Raw genomic sequence first — 13,589 nt, 5'->3', positions numbered from 1 at the left:
ACCAAAAAAACACCACCGTACACTTGTCCACGTAATCTGAGAATGTGGTGGAGATAGAGAACACACTGTGAAGGCTCGGAATTGGAAGTGGCGTGGAAGGCATCAAAGGTTTTCGAGGCCGGGAAATGCCAACAGGTAACATTGCACACGTGTACTGGAACAAAGCAACAAAATCAGACTCAAATTCTCCAAAAAGCACTCGGACGTTAAAGCACTTAGCGACTGAATGGCAGCAATAGCATAAAGAGCACACCTGTCCGAAGCAGAGGACACTGCTGGGGGCAAACCATCAGACATCGTTTTAACGTCAAAATTCTATTCGGATGGGTCGAGGTAGGTGAAGGACAAGGAAACTCAGATCTCAACATCTATTGATGGGGGAGTGAAAAATGCTGACTTGACGAATCATTGAATGGATAAAGAGGGCAAGAAGTTGGAAATGGTTGGCAGGAAAATAGAAAGGGTAGCAACTACCCAGTGGAGGAATGCAAACAGCAGCACTCTTCTCAACTGCTAGCATCACCAGCAGTAGGAGAAAATTGAAAACCTCATGCAACACCTTCTAGAAGAATAAAAAAAGGGCCAAGACAGTCCTCCAGAACAGGAAGAGAGTATCTGACACATGCCTCAACCCAGCCCTAAACGTAGCAGAAACTGAGCCAGGCTTGCCTCCCTAATGCGGTTCCTATGCACATTTGTCTGCTTGCAGAGTCTCCGGAATTTAAACTAAAAGCTGACAGCACAGAAACCATACTTGCAGATACACAAGGGCAGGGTGTCGGACAGCAAATTCACATTTCCTTTCCAAGGGCATCACAAACTTCCTCATTAACCAGTCTATTCAGCTGCCCAGGTTCTTCCAGTGGCCAAGGACACATGCAGAAAGGCATTGTACATATTAGAGAGAAGTGATGTACTACCTACGGGTAGCAAACCACCAGGAAAGGAAGCCAGCTTTTATTTCCTTTCTACCAGGAAATAGATGTTCAACTGCGTCCAAGGAGACCATGGCAAAATGGATTGTACAGACCATTCAAACATGCTTAAAGAAATCAGGAGTCGTACTAGAGGAGAACCTGATGTGTCACTTCACGAGGAAAAAGGGGGCAATGCTAGGCTTTCTAGCAATCGTTTCCATTAACATATGTTTGGCAGCAATATGTTCATCCATACATACCTTTAACAAGCACTATTGAGTGGATATTTAGATCAGTAGAGAAGCACAGGTGGGACAGATGCTAATAAAACACCTGAATTCCCGCAGGCATTAATTTCAACCCAACTGCCAAAAGGAGAATTCTGCTACAAAATCAGTACTCTGCTTTTTAATTCAGAAAACTAATGATTACTTATCCGTGGGAGTAGTATTGCAGCTTGAAGAATTTTCTGTACTCACATGCAACCCTCCCATCTACCTAGAAATCTGGCTCATTTAGGTTTTGTATTCAAAATGTGCATCTTCTGGCCTACCAACAAAAGCACTCTGAACTAATCATGGCTAGTATACCAACTCTGGAAACCTTCCTTGACTCCATTCGTACAGTTTGTGAACTGAACATCACAGTCCTTATGCAAACTGTTGTAAATAAGAATGTAGTTGATCTAACACCTACATAGTAGATCTTGGGTACAAGACCCTCAAGGCTTATAATCTTTTTTCATTTAAGATCTACAGCTAGAACGTTGGCTGAGGAATTTCTAGGATTATTACTCGCAGCTCTAGGCCTGCCATATCCCAAGTTTCTGCATTCAATAGGCTACTAAAGAGCCTGTTGGCTGGAAATTTTCTGAAACAAGTGGCTTTCGGTATTGACTGGAATTATAAGGACTTGTTCGGTTTGGGGCATTGACACTGGCAGCAACTGTTTTTTTTATTATCACGTTTTAGTGGGTTCACAGTAGTCTCAATCTGGAAGAGTACAGTTCTAATGGGAATCCAAGGAGAGATCTGTTGGAGAGTGGATAACCTTTCAGTGTTACTGCAGATTTTATACATGTTTATTGCTTTGAACAATAATAAATTATGTTTGTATAAATATGAATGCACCATTTTTAATATGATTGCATTTTGGCTACCTGCCACTTAGCATTTGCTGAATTCCTTCCCCATTAACTAATTAATGAACATTAAATGTAACAGCTGACAGTGCAATACTAGTGCTGTTCCTAGTACACATCGACGAGCAATACATTATAAATCCCGTAGGCCCACATTGAGAAAGAAAATGTCTTTTCACTGGCAAGTTTTGTGTTTAGATTATGAAGTGTTTAAAATAAATAAATAAAAGCTCATGCATTTAGGAACTTGCGCTTCAAAGTGCATTTTCTTTTAACTTGATGTCAAACAAAATACCCTTGGCATGCATCACAGTCAATGTTTTAAGTCCTTACTTATTATCAGTCATAACGGTTTGTGAATAGAATTTATTTTTATGCTTCCATTATTGAAGGCATCCAGGACGTTTCATTGCTGGAGTAGGTTTGGATTGGCATGTCTATAAGAAGGCATTCTCAGTTGATGCGACAAATGTGAGAGTATTAAAATATATCCAACTCATCAGTCATAAAAACAGAATCTTTCAGTTTGTCTTTGAAGGCAAGGTTCTGGGCTGTGTGATTGTGGTGAACATAAACTATTCTGTACATTTTCATCTTGATTTGAGTGGTGCAACTCGAATGAATGGATTGAGTTTTTAAAGAAAAGCATATAGAGAAAAGTCACTTCAGTATTAGATAAACTCTATAAAACCACCTGTATTGATTTAGAATTTTGTCTTAAATAAATCTGTGGTGTAAGCTTCTATTCTAAGCCTACATTGCAGGCCCATTAGTATTCTTACTTTTGTAGCACCTTCCTGTTTGGATCAGAGTTGTAATTCCTAACTATAGTGCTAACTGAGCTTACAAAATGTGCCTGCACTTGGAGTCATGCTTTTGGGTAAGTCTGCTTTAGAATCCTTCATTGTCTTTAGCTGCAGACTGAATGTTTAGATGAAAGTAGTTCATATCTTTACTAATAAAGTTCTAGTATTAAAGGATCTGGACACTATTATCTATTATCTTTTTAACCTTTATATTTAAAGTATTCTGGTTAGTGAAAATGTGCTTTATTATTAAATATTGTGTGGTAATCTATTCCAGTGATCATTCTGAAAGTACATTTTATTGTGTTTAACACAAATGTTTACACTCAAAATAAGATTTCACAGTTTTTGAAAATAGGTACTTTGTATTTTAGACAAGCTTATAGGAAGAGGTAGTAATTTCAAGAATTGTGTTTATTACATATTTTACCAAGCAGTATTTTCCTTGGATGGTCTAAATGTGCAACACATTAGGAAAACTTTAGAATGTAAACTGTTAACATACTCAAAATGTTTCTAACCAGAAACATTCATATCATTGAAGAAACACACAAAGTTGTCACAACATTTATTCTATTGCACCAGTGTGTAATGAGAAGTATATAAAAAAAAAAGTACAAAGGTAGGTGCTGAAGTACATTAGAGTTTACAAAGAATACTGTAGCAGGGACAAGTAAAAGAAAGGATGGGTTGTTCTTTTGCTTTACAAACTGTGAATATAACTTACTCAAAATTAGGTGTAGGGTGATCCAACCATGCAGCAAGCGTTTTCCTGTAACATTATATATCCCTGTTTAACCAAGAATGTTACTTATTTAAAAAATGTAACGATTAATTTGGAAGACAATGATTATTTAGATATGGTTAGGCACCTTAAAATCAGTTTAACGCACTGCCCTTTAATGCAAAGGAAAGGGACTGCAACAGAAAGGTTTAAAAAAAAAAAAAAGAGAGAAATGGGAGCTACTAAATAAGTGTCTAAGCAACTCTTTGTGGGCGTCTGACTGCCTAACAAATCGACTTCTGTACTGCACAGTGGAAGACTGCAAAATACTACTTTATTTGCCAAAATACTACTATTTCTAGATTTTAAAATGTTGGCGGCATGTGAGAGATGACTGATAGTCTCAGGAGCAGATGTAGAGGGCTAATGCAGGGAGTAGCTTGGGATCTTATCTATTTACAGCCCTTTAAAAACTTGCACACATTGCTTTGAAACAGACCGTTCTAAGACTGTATTCTCAATAAATAAAAAAATGAAGCTCCTTAGCTTGCTGATTTCCTGCTACCTGCTCCACATGCAATGCTATAAATTCAACCGCTTCTATTCCAGCAACACTGTTAACGTGTGCACTTCGGTTGTTTAACTCTAGTTGAGGCTACAATAGAATAATGTGGAATCATCTGACCAACTGCTGCTGTGGAATGCAATATTTCACTTGTTTTTGTAGGATGGATAAGGAAGATGTATGTGAATGTACAGAAAGGAAGATATTTATGAATTTACAAAACATATTCACTTATTTTTTTAGGGCGATTAACTGTAATTTCCATGCAAGTTTCGGGTGCTAAACCTGTGTTTTCTGAAAGACCGTGAATCAGATCCCCAAGAGGCAATCCACAGTTTTCACATTATGGAATTTCCCTGAAATTCACCACATTGCCTAAAATAACATTAGCATCAGAACAACTATAAATTGTTTGTTATGAATACAATCTGATTTCAACCTTTGCTTTGACCCTCAAAACAGTCCTTTCTTCCAAGGTATTTGAACAGAAGGCTCATAGCTGCTCAAGCAAAATAAAACAAGTTAGAGGATCCTTGTACCTATATACAATGCAATAGATTCATGTTGCCTTCCAGTTTGCTGCCATCTTTTTAATAATGTGTTGTATAAATTATGTATTGATTTTTTTTTCACATTTAATATTTGAACTGCATTTATTAGGATAGACTTAATTCATTATCATAAAAGGAAAAGAAAGCCAACCTGGAAAATGCACATCTGGTACATCTGTTCCTATCATGTTTGTGTTTTTTTTTTGTTTTTTTTACCAGTTCTTGATAACACCTCCCTAAAAACTGTATATAGAGTTTAGTACTAAGACCAACTAGTTTCTTTCGAATCTCCTGGTTGAAATGATATGACGGGGTTCTGTTTGTATTAAAACACTTGCCATTTCTCATCTTGCTAATTGGATCATAGCAGTGTGTAATAGAAGTCCCTATTTTGTTGCCAGTTATCTACTCGAAAATATTTTCCTAGAATATGATTTTTTTTTATTACCACATACAAAATGTTTAAACATTAGCCAATATCTGCTTTTGAACATGATCTAACATAAATGTTAACTATTTTAATAGCACAAATGGGTGCTCCACCTCCTACTGGAGCTCCACCGCCCCCGCCGGCGCCACCTCTATTTGGGATGGGCGGTATGATAGGTGAGATTCATAACTGTGCTGACCTGATTTCTTCTGCCTTGGGTGATCAGGAATTAACCTCTCAATCGGGTTTTGATAAATGGCCTGCATGTACAGGTGATTTTAAAAATGGATCTTTGGGGTTGGTCTGTGGTTTCAGTTAACAAATTCTATTCTGAACTAATTTGTTATGTGATGAATGCCTCAGAGTATGGACAAGCACACAATTGAAACCTGTAGAAAATTAAGGCTTTAGCCTTAGCTGGTGAGAATTGAAAGGATAGGTCTTACACCCACAGAGAAGGACCCAATTCATGAAGGACAGTACAGTTTTGACAAGTATGAATTCTGTTCCCATATTTCTACTTCCAAGATAGAAATTAATTTCTGATGTTGTAGGATTTGCAAAGAATCCAGGAGCTCTTAAAGAATCTGACAGCTGTGGATTACTAGGGTAATTCCAGTGCTCCAAAAGAATAAAAGATAAACGAAGAAACCCATTCCTCTTCACCCTTATTAGGTATGGGTGCTTCCCCATCTTTACTCCTGCAGTTGACAGTACTTTCATGTGAGCTTCCAAGATGGGAATGTATTTGCACAATGTTAGAGAATATCTGTAAATGTATGAGTTTGTGCATAGTCTCTGAATTCTGCAGGGCCTCTCCACTGGACTGTTCAGCCTCCGTTCCCATTTTGCTTCTGTGTTTACAAATGCTACAAATTTACTTTACTGATGTTTTCCCATAGTTGGATGCAATTTGCAAGATACAAATTCCATGATTGCTGCCTTTGTGCACCAAAAGTTGAACATGAATGTACAAAGACTTTTGTAAATTGGACACATTGTGTCTGCTCTGGCTATAATACATAGATAATCCATGATTCGTTAAAACAAAAAGTAAACTTTATTGTACCTGTGCAAAGATCCAGTAAATGGAAATGGAGTCAACATAAAACACAAAATCCAGGCATCTGTAGTGAACTATGACCTCTGCTTAAAGTTAGCTGAGCTTTGAGTAGTTGAACTTCTTTAAAACCATAGGAGATGGAATGGAAGATGCGTTCCTGTTGTCCATTTAACATGTCTTTCATTAGTACAGAACTGCTTGAGATATAGTCGTGGGCCCATACATCCCACAAGTGATTGTCAAGATTAAAGTTTCAAGGAGTATAACTTCTGAGAACATTCTTTGCTGTTACTGTTGGCATGACTGAGAGCGTTTTCTGTGGAAACATCTTACTGGGATTTGACAATTGTTCTCCTTACATTGCATGTGGTGAAGTTAACTTTGAAGTGTTGGATTCCGGCAAAGTTTCTGCTCATTCATATAACCAAAGCAATAGTAGATCATAGCATACTGATCAGTTGTTTGTGAGTAGTGGTAGGCATAACTGAAACTTAAGAGAGGAACAAAAACAATGCAAACGAGTAATGTTCATGTAATCTTCCACCAATAAAGTCCTTTAAAATAGTGCATCAACTAGCAAATAGTTGTGTGCAGTGGACTGCAAGTTTCTGATTTGCCATACCATTATCTAAGGGGAAGGGTATTCTAGATCGTTATTGGCCAGGGTAAAGGAGGGTTCTCCATTCCAACTTAGGCCTTCTGACTCCTCCCAATCAATAACTTCCTGTTGTATCATTATGCTTGTATTATCTGGCTTGATCACTGTACTATTGGTTTTGCAGCGTGAATCTTTCTGGATTCGCTATGCTGTGCATTATCCCGCCATCTAGTGGTTGGGTCTGGAATCGTAGTATTTCTTTTATTTTTTTCGTGGCCCAGGTGGGCGTCAACATCCCACCATTTGGTGTCCTTCGTGACGTTGACACGCTTCCGACGGAAGCTCCCACCTTTGGTCGCCATCTTCAGATTCTTTTTTCCGCTGTTGGGTCTGGATCGTCATGGAAGAGTTCCAGAAACTTTTGAAGAAGGAATCAACAAATCAACGAAAATCAGCAAAAACCAGTGAAGATTGTCGATTTCAGCACACAGGTAGCCAAAGAGGAGAGGAAACTTCGATGTCCAATAGAAAATGCGCACACCGGGGGCTCCTTGAGCGCGGAGATGGACAAAACTCCATTCAAATTCTGCAACAATTACCACCACAAATACACGCAGAAGGACCAGCACCCAGTTTGCAACCTCTGCCTGCGGCTCGACCATCGAAGCTAAGACTGCAACGCCTGCTCGGCGTTCACACCCAAGACCTTCAGAGTTCGGTAGAGGCAGCGAAGGGCAAACGACATGCAGGGGCAAGGACCACCCCCATCGCTCTGAGACTTGGGCCTCTCCAGTGGGGAAGAGGACAACATTGCAGAGGGACCAGAAGATTGCATGGTCGTCGAGACCAAGAAGCAGTCGGCGAAGGAGGTAAGAGTCGTCGACCCAAAAACCCCCGACCGACGTTCGAAAGAATGAGGCAAGGTCCTCGAAAGGAGCGCTGCTGTCAACTCTCGACGCCCGCAGCTGCACCCAAAGACAAGCAGCCCAGCGGATCCTTCGAAAAGGACTCCCAGCCGGTGAAAACTCTGGAGAAACCTAGGTCGTTTAAGCCCAGTCTTGAAAAGGACCGCTCCACGCCGAGGGAAAAAGAGTTAAAGGCGACTTCGAGGCCGACGACCACGAAGCGAAGCTCCGAAGCTCTCGACACTGAACAGGTCGAAATGGAGAAAGAGAAGGCGGCTCGAGGCCGAAATGGCAAACATCCTCCAGCGAAAAGGATTTCGACGACCAGATGAGCCGGTACACCACCCCTTCGAAGCCCGCAGCCGAAGCAGAGTTCGAAGAGGGGGTCGAGGACCCTGATCCACTGGAACCAGTCGAAGAACAAGAGGAAGAGGACCTTGGTTACTTTGAGGCAGAAGGCGAAGAGGAAGAGGATCAACAGGCCTACCAGGACTCTAAATCCTCAGAGGCGCAAGACCTGGAGTGGCAGGATCTAGATGCCGAAGACCCAGAAGAGGGTGTAGAATCATATCCGTCGAGGCCTTCGCCGCCGGACGACATTGGCATATACAATATGGTCATAAAGAACGCTGCAGCCACTTATGGAGTGAAGCTAGAGGAGGAGAAGCCCAAAGCTTGTTTTCTTCTGGAAACCCTGCTTCCTACACATACCAGGAGCCAATTCCTACCCATGCTAAAGAGTGTGCTGGACCCGGGCAGGGAGGCCTTCAGGGAGCCAGCTATATGCAAGTCAGTGACCCCAAGGACAGAAAAGAAATATACACATTCCTCACAAGACCCAGCATATATTCAGGGATCAGTACCTGCTGACTCAATAATCGCATCGACAGCTAGGAAGAGGGCCAACGTGCCCACTCGCTCCGGACCACCTCCAGACAAGGAGAGCCTGAGGATTGACCTCACAGGGAGGAAGATGGAGAGGAGTGCGGTGATTCAATGGCGCATCGCCAACTCAAATGCCTTAATTAACAGACATGCCTACCAGCATTTGGAGGAAGTCGGCCAACTGCTCAAACATCTCCCGGAGCAGTACCAACAGAGGGCACACCACCTCGTGGAAGAAGGCAGGAACATGGCAAACACATGCCTGAAATTGGCCCTGGATGCAGCGGAGACATCCAGTAGGCAGATGATGATTGGGGTTATGGAGAGAAGGCATGCCTGGCTGAGGATCTCGGGCTTCAAGCCAGAAGTCCAAAATAACATCCTGAACACACCCTTCAACGGAGAACTGTTCGGAACTCCGGTTGACGAAAAATGTATGCAGCTAAAAAAGGATAATGAAACGGCAAGGTCCATGGGAGCGCTGCAGTTCAGGGGGATGAGAAGGGGCACCCGCTCAAGGAGACCAGCAAGCAGAGGAAACAGCCAGCCAAGAACATCACATCAAGCCTTCCAACAGGGTTACCAAGGAGGCAATCAGACACAGCAACTGGGACAGCAACCGCAAAGATGGCAGCGCCAGCCACGGGGCCAATCCTTTCGAGGGCGCTCGAACGGACGAGGTCAGACAAGAAGAGGACAGCAACCCACCTCCAAGTGACTCCGCTGTAATAAGGACGCCCACCCACACAACACCTCTAGAGGGGTGACAATAGAATGGAGAAGACAAACTATTAGTACCACAAGACAAACAGTTCTCCGAGCACATAACACCTGTAGGAGGTAGAATCACACACTTCTTCCAGGAGTGGAAGAAAGTTACAACCGGCAAATGGATATTAAACATCATACAGCACGGCAACTGCATAGAGCTAGAAAAGCCACCTCCAAACAAGAGACCAAACTACAAGGGACACTCTACAGCAGAACTATCACTCTTGCTGCTAGAGGCACAGGAGCTCCTAAAGAAGGAGGCAATAGAGACTGTGCCGTACAACGAAAGGAACAAGGGGGTCTACTCCAAATACTTCCTCGTACCAAAAGTAGACCAAACGTTAAGATCTATCCTGGACCTACGGTTCTTAAACTAATTCGTAAAGACTCAAAGATTCAAGATGATATCTCTGCAAGAAGTAATACCCCAGAAACAGGAAGGGGATTACAAGGCAACTATAGACCTAAAGGACGCTTACCTACATATCCCCATGAACAAAAGACACAAACGCCTACTAAGATTTGTGATCAAGGAAACGCACTACCAGTTCAGGATCCTGGCATTCGGGCTAAAGTCCGCACCAAGGGTGTTCACAAAATGTGTAGCTGCGGTGGCAGCACACCTATGGAGGCAGGGAATACACGTATACCCGTACCTCGACGACTGGCTGGTAAAGGCAAACTCATACAGCGAATGCAAACAACACATTCAGCAGGTCACTCAAACGCTAATGTAACTAGGGTTTTCAATACATTGGGGAAAATCCTCAATCGAATCAGAACAGGTGAAGATATTCCTAGGGGCAGAGGTCAACACCTTACAAGCAAAGGTGTTTCCCCAGCATGAGGAGAACACAGGCACTACTGAAGGAGACACATCGCTACCACAAGGGACAAGCTCTGACAGTGAGGACGGTGAGCAAGCTCATGGGAATGATGGCGTCATGCATATTCCTAGTCCCAAATATACGACTCCACATGAGACCATGCCAAGAATGGCTCCAACAGCAATGGTCACAAGCAACAGGGAGTTGGGAAGATCTAGTGGTTGTCACACACGCAGTGCAGCAGAAAATAGCGTGGTGGAACAAAGAAAACATAGCACAGGGGATGCCATTCACACCCCGAACTCCAACAGTGGCCATCACAACAGATGCCTCCCACCTGGGATGGGGAGCGCACTTGAACAAACTCAAGGTGAGGGGGTTATGGACACAGAAAGATGCAGTAAAACACATCAACTACCTGGAGCTGAAGACAGTGTTCCTAACCTTAAAGGCATTTCAGGAGGAGCTGTACGGGAACAGGGTGTTGATACTAACAGACAACACCACGACCATGTTCTACATCAACAAGCAAGGTGGAACACACTCAGTAGCGCTATCGAAGCTAGCACAGGAAATATGGGCATGGACTATTCCACTGAGAATAGACCTACTAGCAATACACCTACCAGGGAAGGACAATGTGGAAGCAGACCGACTCAGCAGGCAGACGTCCGCATCCCACGAATGGGAGATCAACCAGCAGGAATTAGAAAAAATATTCCAAAGGTGGGGGAACGCTGCATATAGACCTATTTGCAACACACCAGAATGCAAAATGCCAACACTTCGCACCCAGACAACCAGACCATCGGTCACAAGGGAATGTGATATGGATAAGTTGGTCAAAGACATTTGCATACGCTTTTCCCCCCCCGATACCACTGATACACAGGGTACTCAACAAATGCAGGATCAGCAACATGATGCTAATACTGATAGCACCTCAGTGGGTCAGACAGTCCTGGTTCTCACAGATAGAAGAAATGGCACGAGAACCAGCACACAAGTTCCCAAAAAGAAGGGACCGGTTAACAATGCAGAACGGAAAGATACTGCACCCAGAGCCAAAGAGCCTCAGCCTAGCAGCATGGCTCCTGAAGGCCTAGAATTTGCACACCTCAAACTACCGGCAAGTACTATGGCAGTACTCCGAGGCGGGGAGACCGACAACAAGGAAGTGCTACATAGCAAAATGGAAAAGGTTCTCCCAATGGTGCATCAAGGAGAAACTACAATGAAGATCACAAGGGAATCCACGGTACTAAAATACTTAACACACCTGCTACAAAACAAACTAAGCTACACATCCCTAATGGGGCACTTAGCGGCAATAGTAGCTTACATGAGGGGAGAAACAGGGAAGAGTTTTTTCACCTCCCAAGTTGTGAAAAGAGTTTTGGAATGAGCTAAAAGGATTGCACCCCCAAAAAAGATGCCAGCACCAACATGGAACCTCAACGTGGTGCTAACTCAATTAATGAAGGCACCCTTTGAACCTATTCACAAGGCAACACTGCACATGCTCACATTAAAGACAGCCGCCTTAGTGGCTATCGCGTCGCTACGAAGAGTCAGTGAATTGCAAGCGTTAACGCTCCAAGAGCCCTACCTACAAATACACAGCTACCGGATTGTCAGGAGGACGGAGCCACACTTCATGCCAAAGGTGGTGGCTCGATTCCACATTAACCAGACAATCCAAATACCGAGTTTTTTCCAAAAACCTACTACATGCACAAAGGGCGCTATACACACTGGACGCCAGAAGGGCTGTCATGCACTACATAGAAAGGACAAAGGAGTGCAGGAAAACGAAACAGTTCTTTGTATCCTTGGTATCAGTTTTTTGGGACGGCCAGTCACCAAAAACACCATTGCACGGTGGATTGCACAAGGAATTCAACTCTGCCACAAGCGGGCAGAACAAGAGCTACAGGGAGCAGCTCTAGCTCACTCTACTAGGAAGAAAGGAGCAACAATTGCGTTTCTAGCAAACACACCTATTCAAGACATTTGCCAAGCTGCAACATGGATTTCAGTGCACACATTCACTAAGCACTACTGTGTGGATATTCAGATGAATAAGGAAGCGCAAGTGGAACTGAAGGTCTTACAACACATTTTCAATAACCAGTGCTCATCTTCCACCCAACCACCACAATAAGGACAAACCGCTAGTAAGTCTATGCACAGCATAGTGAATCCAGAAAGATTCACGCTGCAAAACGTATAGTTTCTTACCTGTCGGTGTAGTTTTGCAGCTTGAAGACTTTCTGGATTCACTAGCAACCCCAGCCTCCTCCGCCAGAAAGATGAGACGGGAGGAAAGGAGGATAAGAATTGCAATCATAACTAAAGGGATCAACAAACAAAAATAACACAAGACGAGGAAAAAAAAAAAATCCGAAGATGGCGAACAAACGTGGGAGCTTGCGCCGGAAGCGCGTCAATGTCACGAAGGACACCAAATGGTGGGATGTCGACGCCCACCTGGGCCACGAAAAAAAAAAAAGAGAAGAAATACTACGATTCCGGACCCAACCACTAGATGGCGAGATAATACACATCATAGTGAATCCAGAAAGTCTTCAGCTGCAAAACTACACCGACAGGTAAGAAACTATACGTTACTAAACCAGTGCGGTTCTGGTTTTAATTATATTCTATGTAATTTATGGATTTGATTTTATACTTCCAATTCGACCCTTTATTAAATAAATGTAGATGTCAAATGCTATGACTGTATTGCCAAAATGTGAAGGGAATAGAAAACCAACCGGGGGACAACTGAGTGGTTTCTTCTCGCCCTCTCCTATTTGGTTTCTTTACCAATACTGGCTAACAGAGCTGCACATTAGGTCCACATCTTTGAGAAGCTTGTCTGCCTTCCTCTCACCCCGCTAAAATAATCATACAGGTTTCTACATGTATTAAAAAATTTGCCTTTTTTTATTTTGATTTACAGATCACGAAAACATCTGCTTTGTGTTAAATTGCCATTAACTTACCTACTTTTTTTTCTTTCAATTAATGTTTACAAATCAACTTTAATATGTTTCTGAACATGACCTAACAGAAATGTAACCTATTTTAATAGCACAAATGGTTGCTCCGCCTCCTACTGGAGCTCCACCTCCCCCTCCAGCACCACCTCTGCCACCTCTCTTTGGGATGGGCGGTATGATAGGTGAGATTCGTATCTGTGTTGACCTAATTTCTTCTACCTTGCTTGATCAGGAATTAACATTGCCTTTCCTGGGTTTTAAAAATGGTTTGCATGTACAGGTGATTTAAAATTGGATCACTGGGTTTGGATGTATGGTTTTAATTAACACGTTCTAATCTGAATTATTTGTTATGAAATAAATGCCTCCAACGGTAAATGAACAAGAGATGAATTAAGACC

At 42.5% G+C, this 13,589-nt stretch overlaps 1 protein-coding gene across 41 annotated transcripts in view; it reads left to right on the top strand.

The window, feature by feature from the left end:
• Positions 1-13,589, top strand: part of ABI1 (abl interactor 1) — a 363,080-nt gene that overhangs the window by 267,780 nt on the left and 81,711 nt on the right. For 12 of the 41 annotated variants that reach the window (XM_085631729.1, XM_085631719.1, XM_085631742.1 and 9 more), the window contains one exon: positions 5,230-5,310. The exons of 9 other annotated variants lie outside the window; for them this stretch is intronic. In XM_085631729.1, coding sequence (XP_085487855.1) covers positions 5,230-5,310 — 81 coding nt within the window. Of the gene's footprint in view, positions 1-5,229; positions 5,311-13,280; positions 13,371-13,589 lie in introns of all 41 variants that reach the window. 20 more of the 41 variants (XM_085631717.1, XM_085631707.1, XM_085631735.1 and 17 more) reach the window with 2 other exon arrangements.

Source organism: Triturus cristatus, chromosome 10 (genome assembly GCF_964204655.1).
Source record: "Triturus cristatus chromosome 10, aTriCri1.1, whole genome shotgun sequence".
In the NCBI taxonomy this organism is placed as follows: domain Eukaryota; kingdom Metazoa; phylum Chordata; class Amphibia; order Caudata; family Salamandridae; genus Triturus; species Triturus cristatus.
The sequence above is the reverse complement of the archived record's forward strand: the minus strand, read 5'-3'. Positions and strand labels throughout refer to the sequence as shown.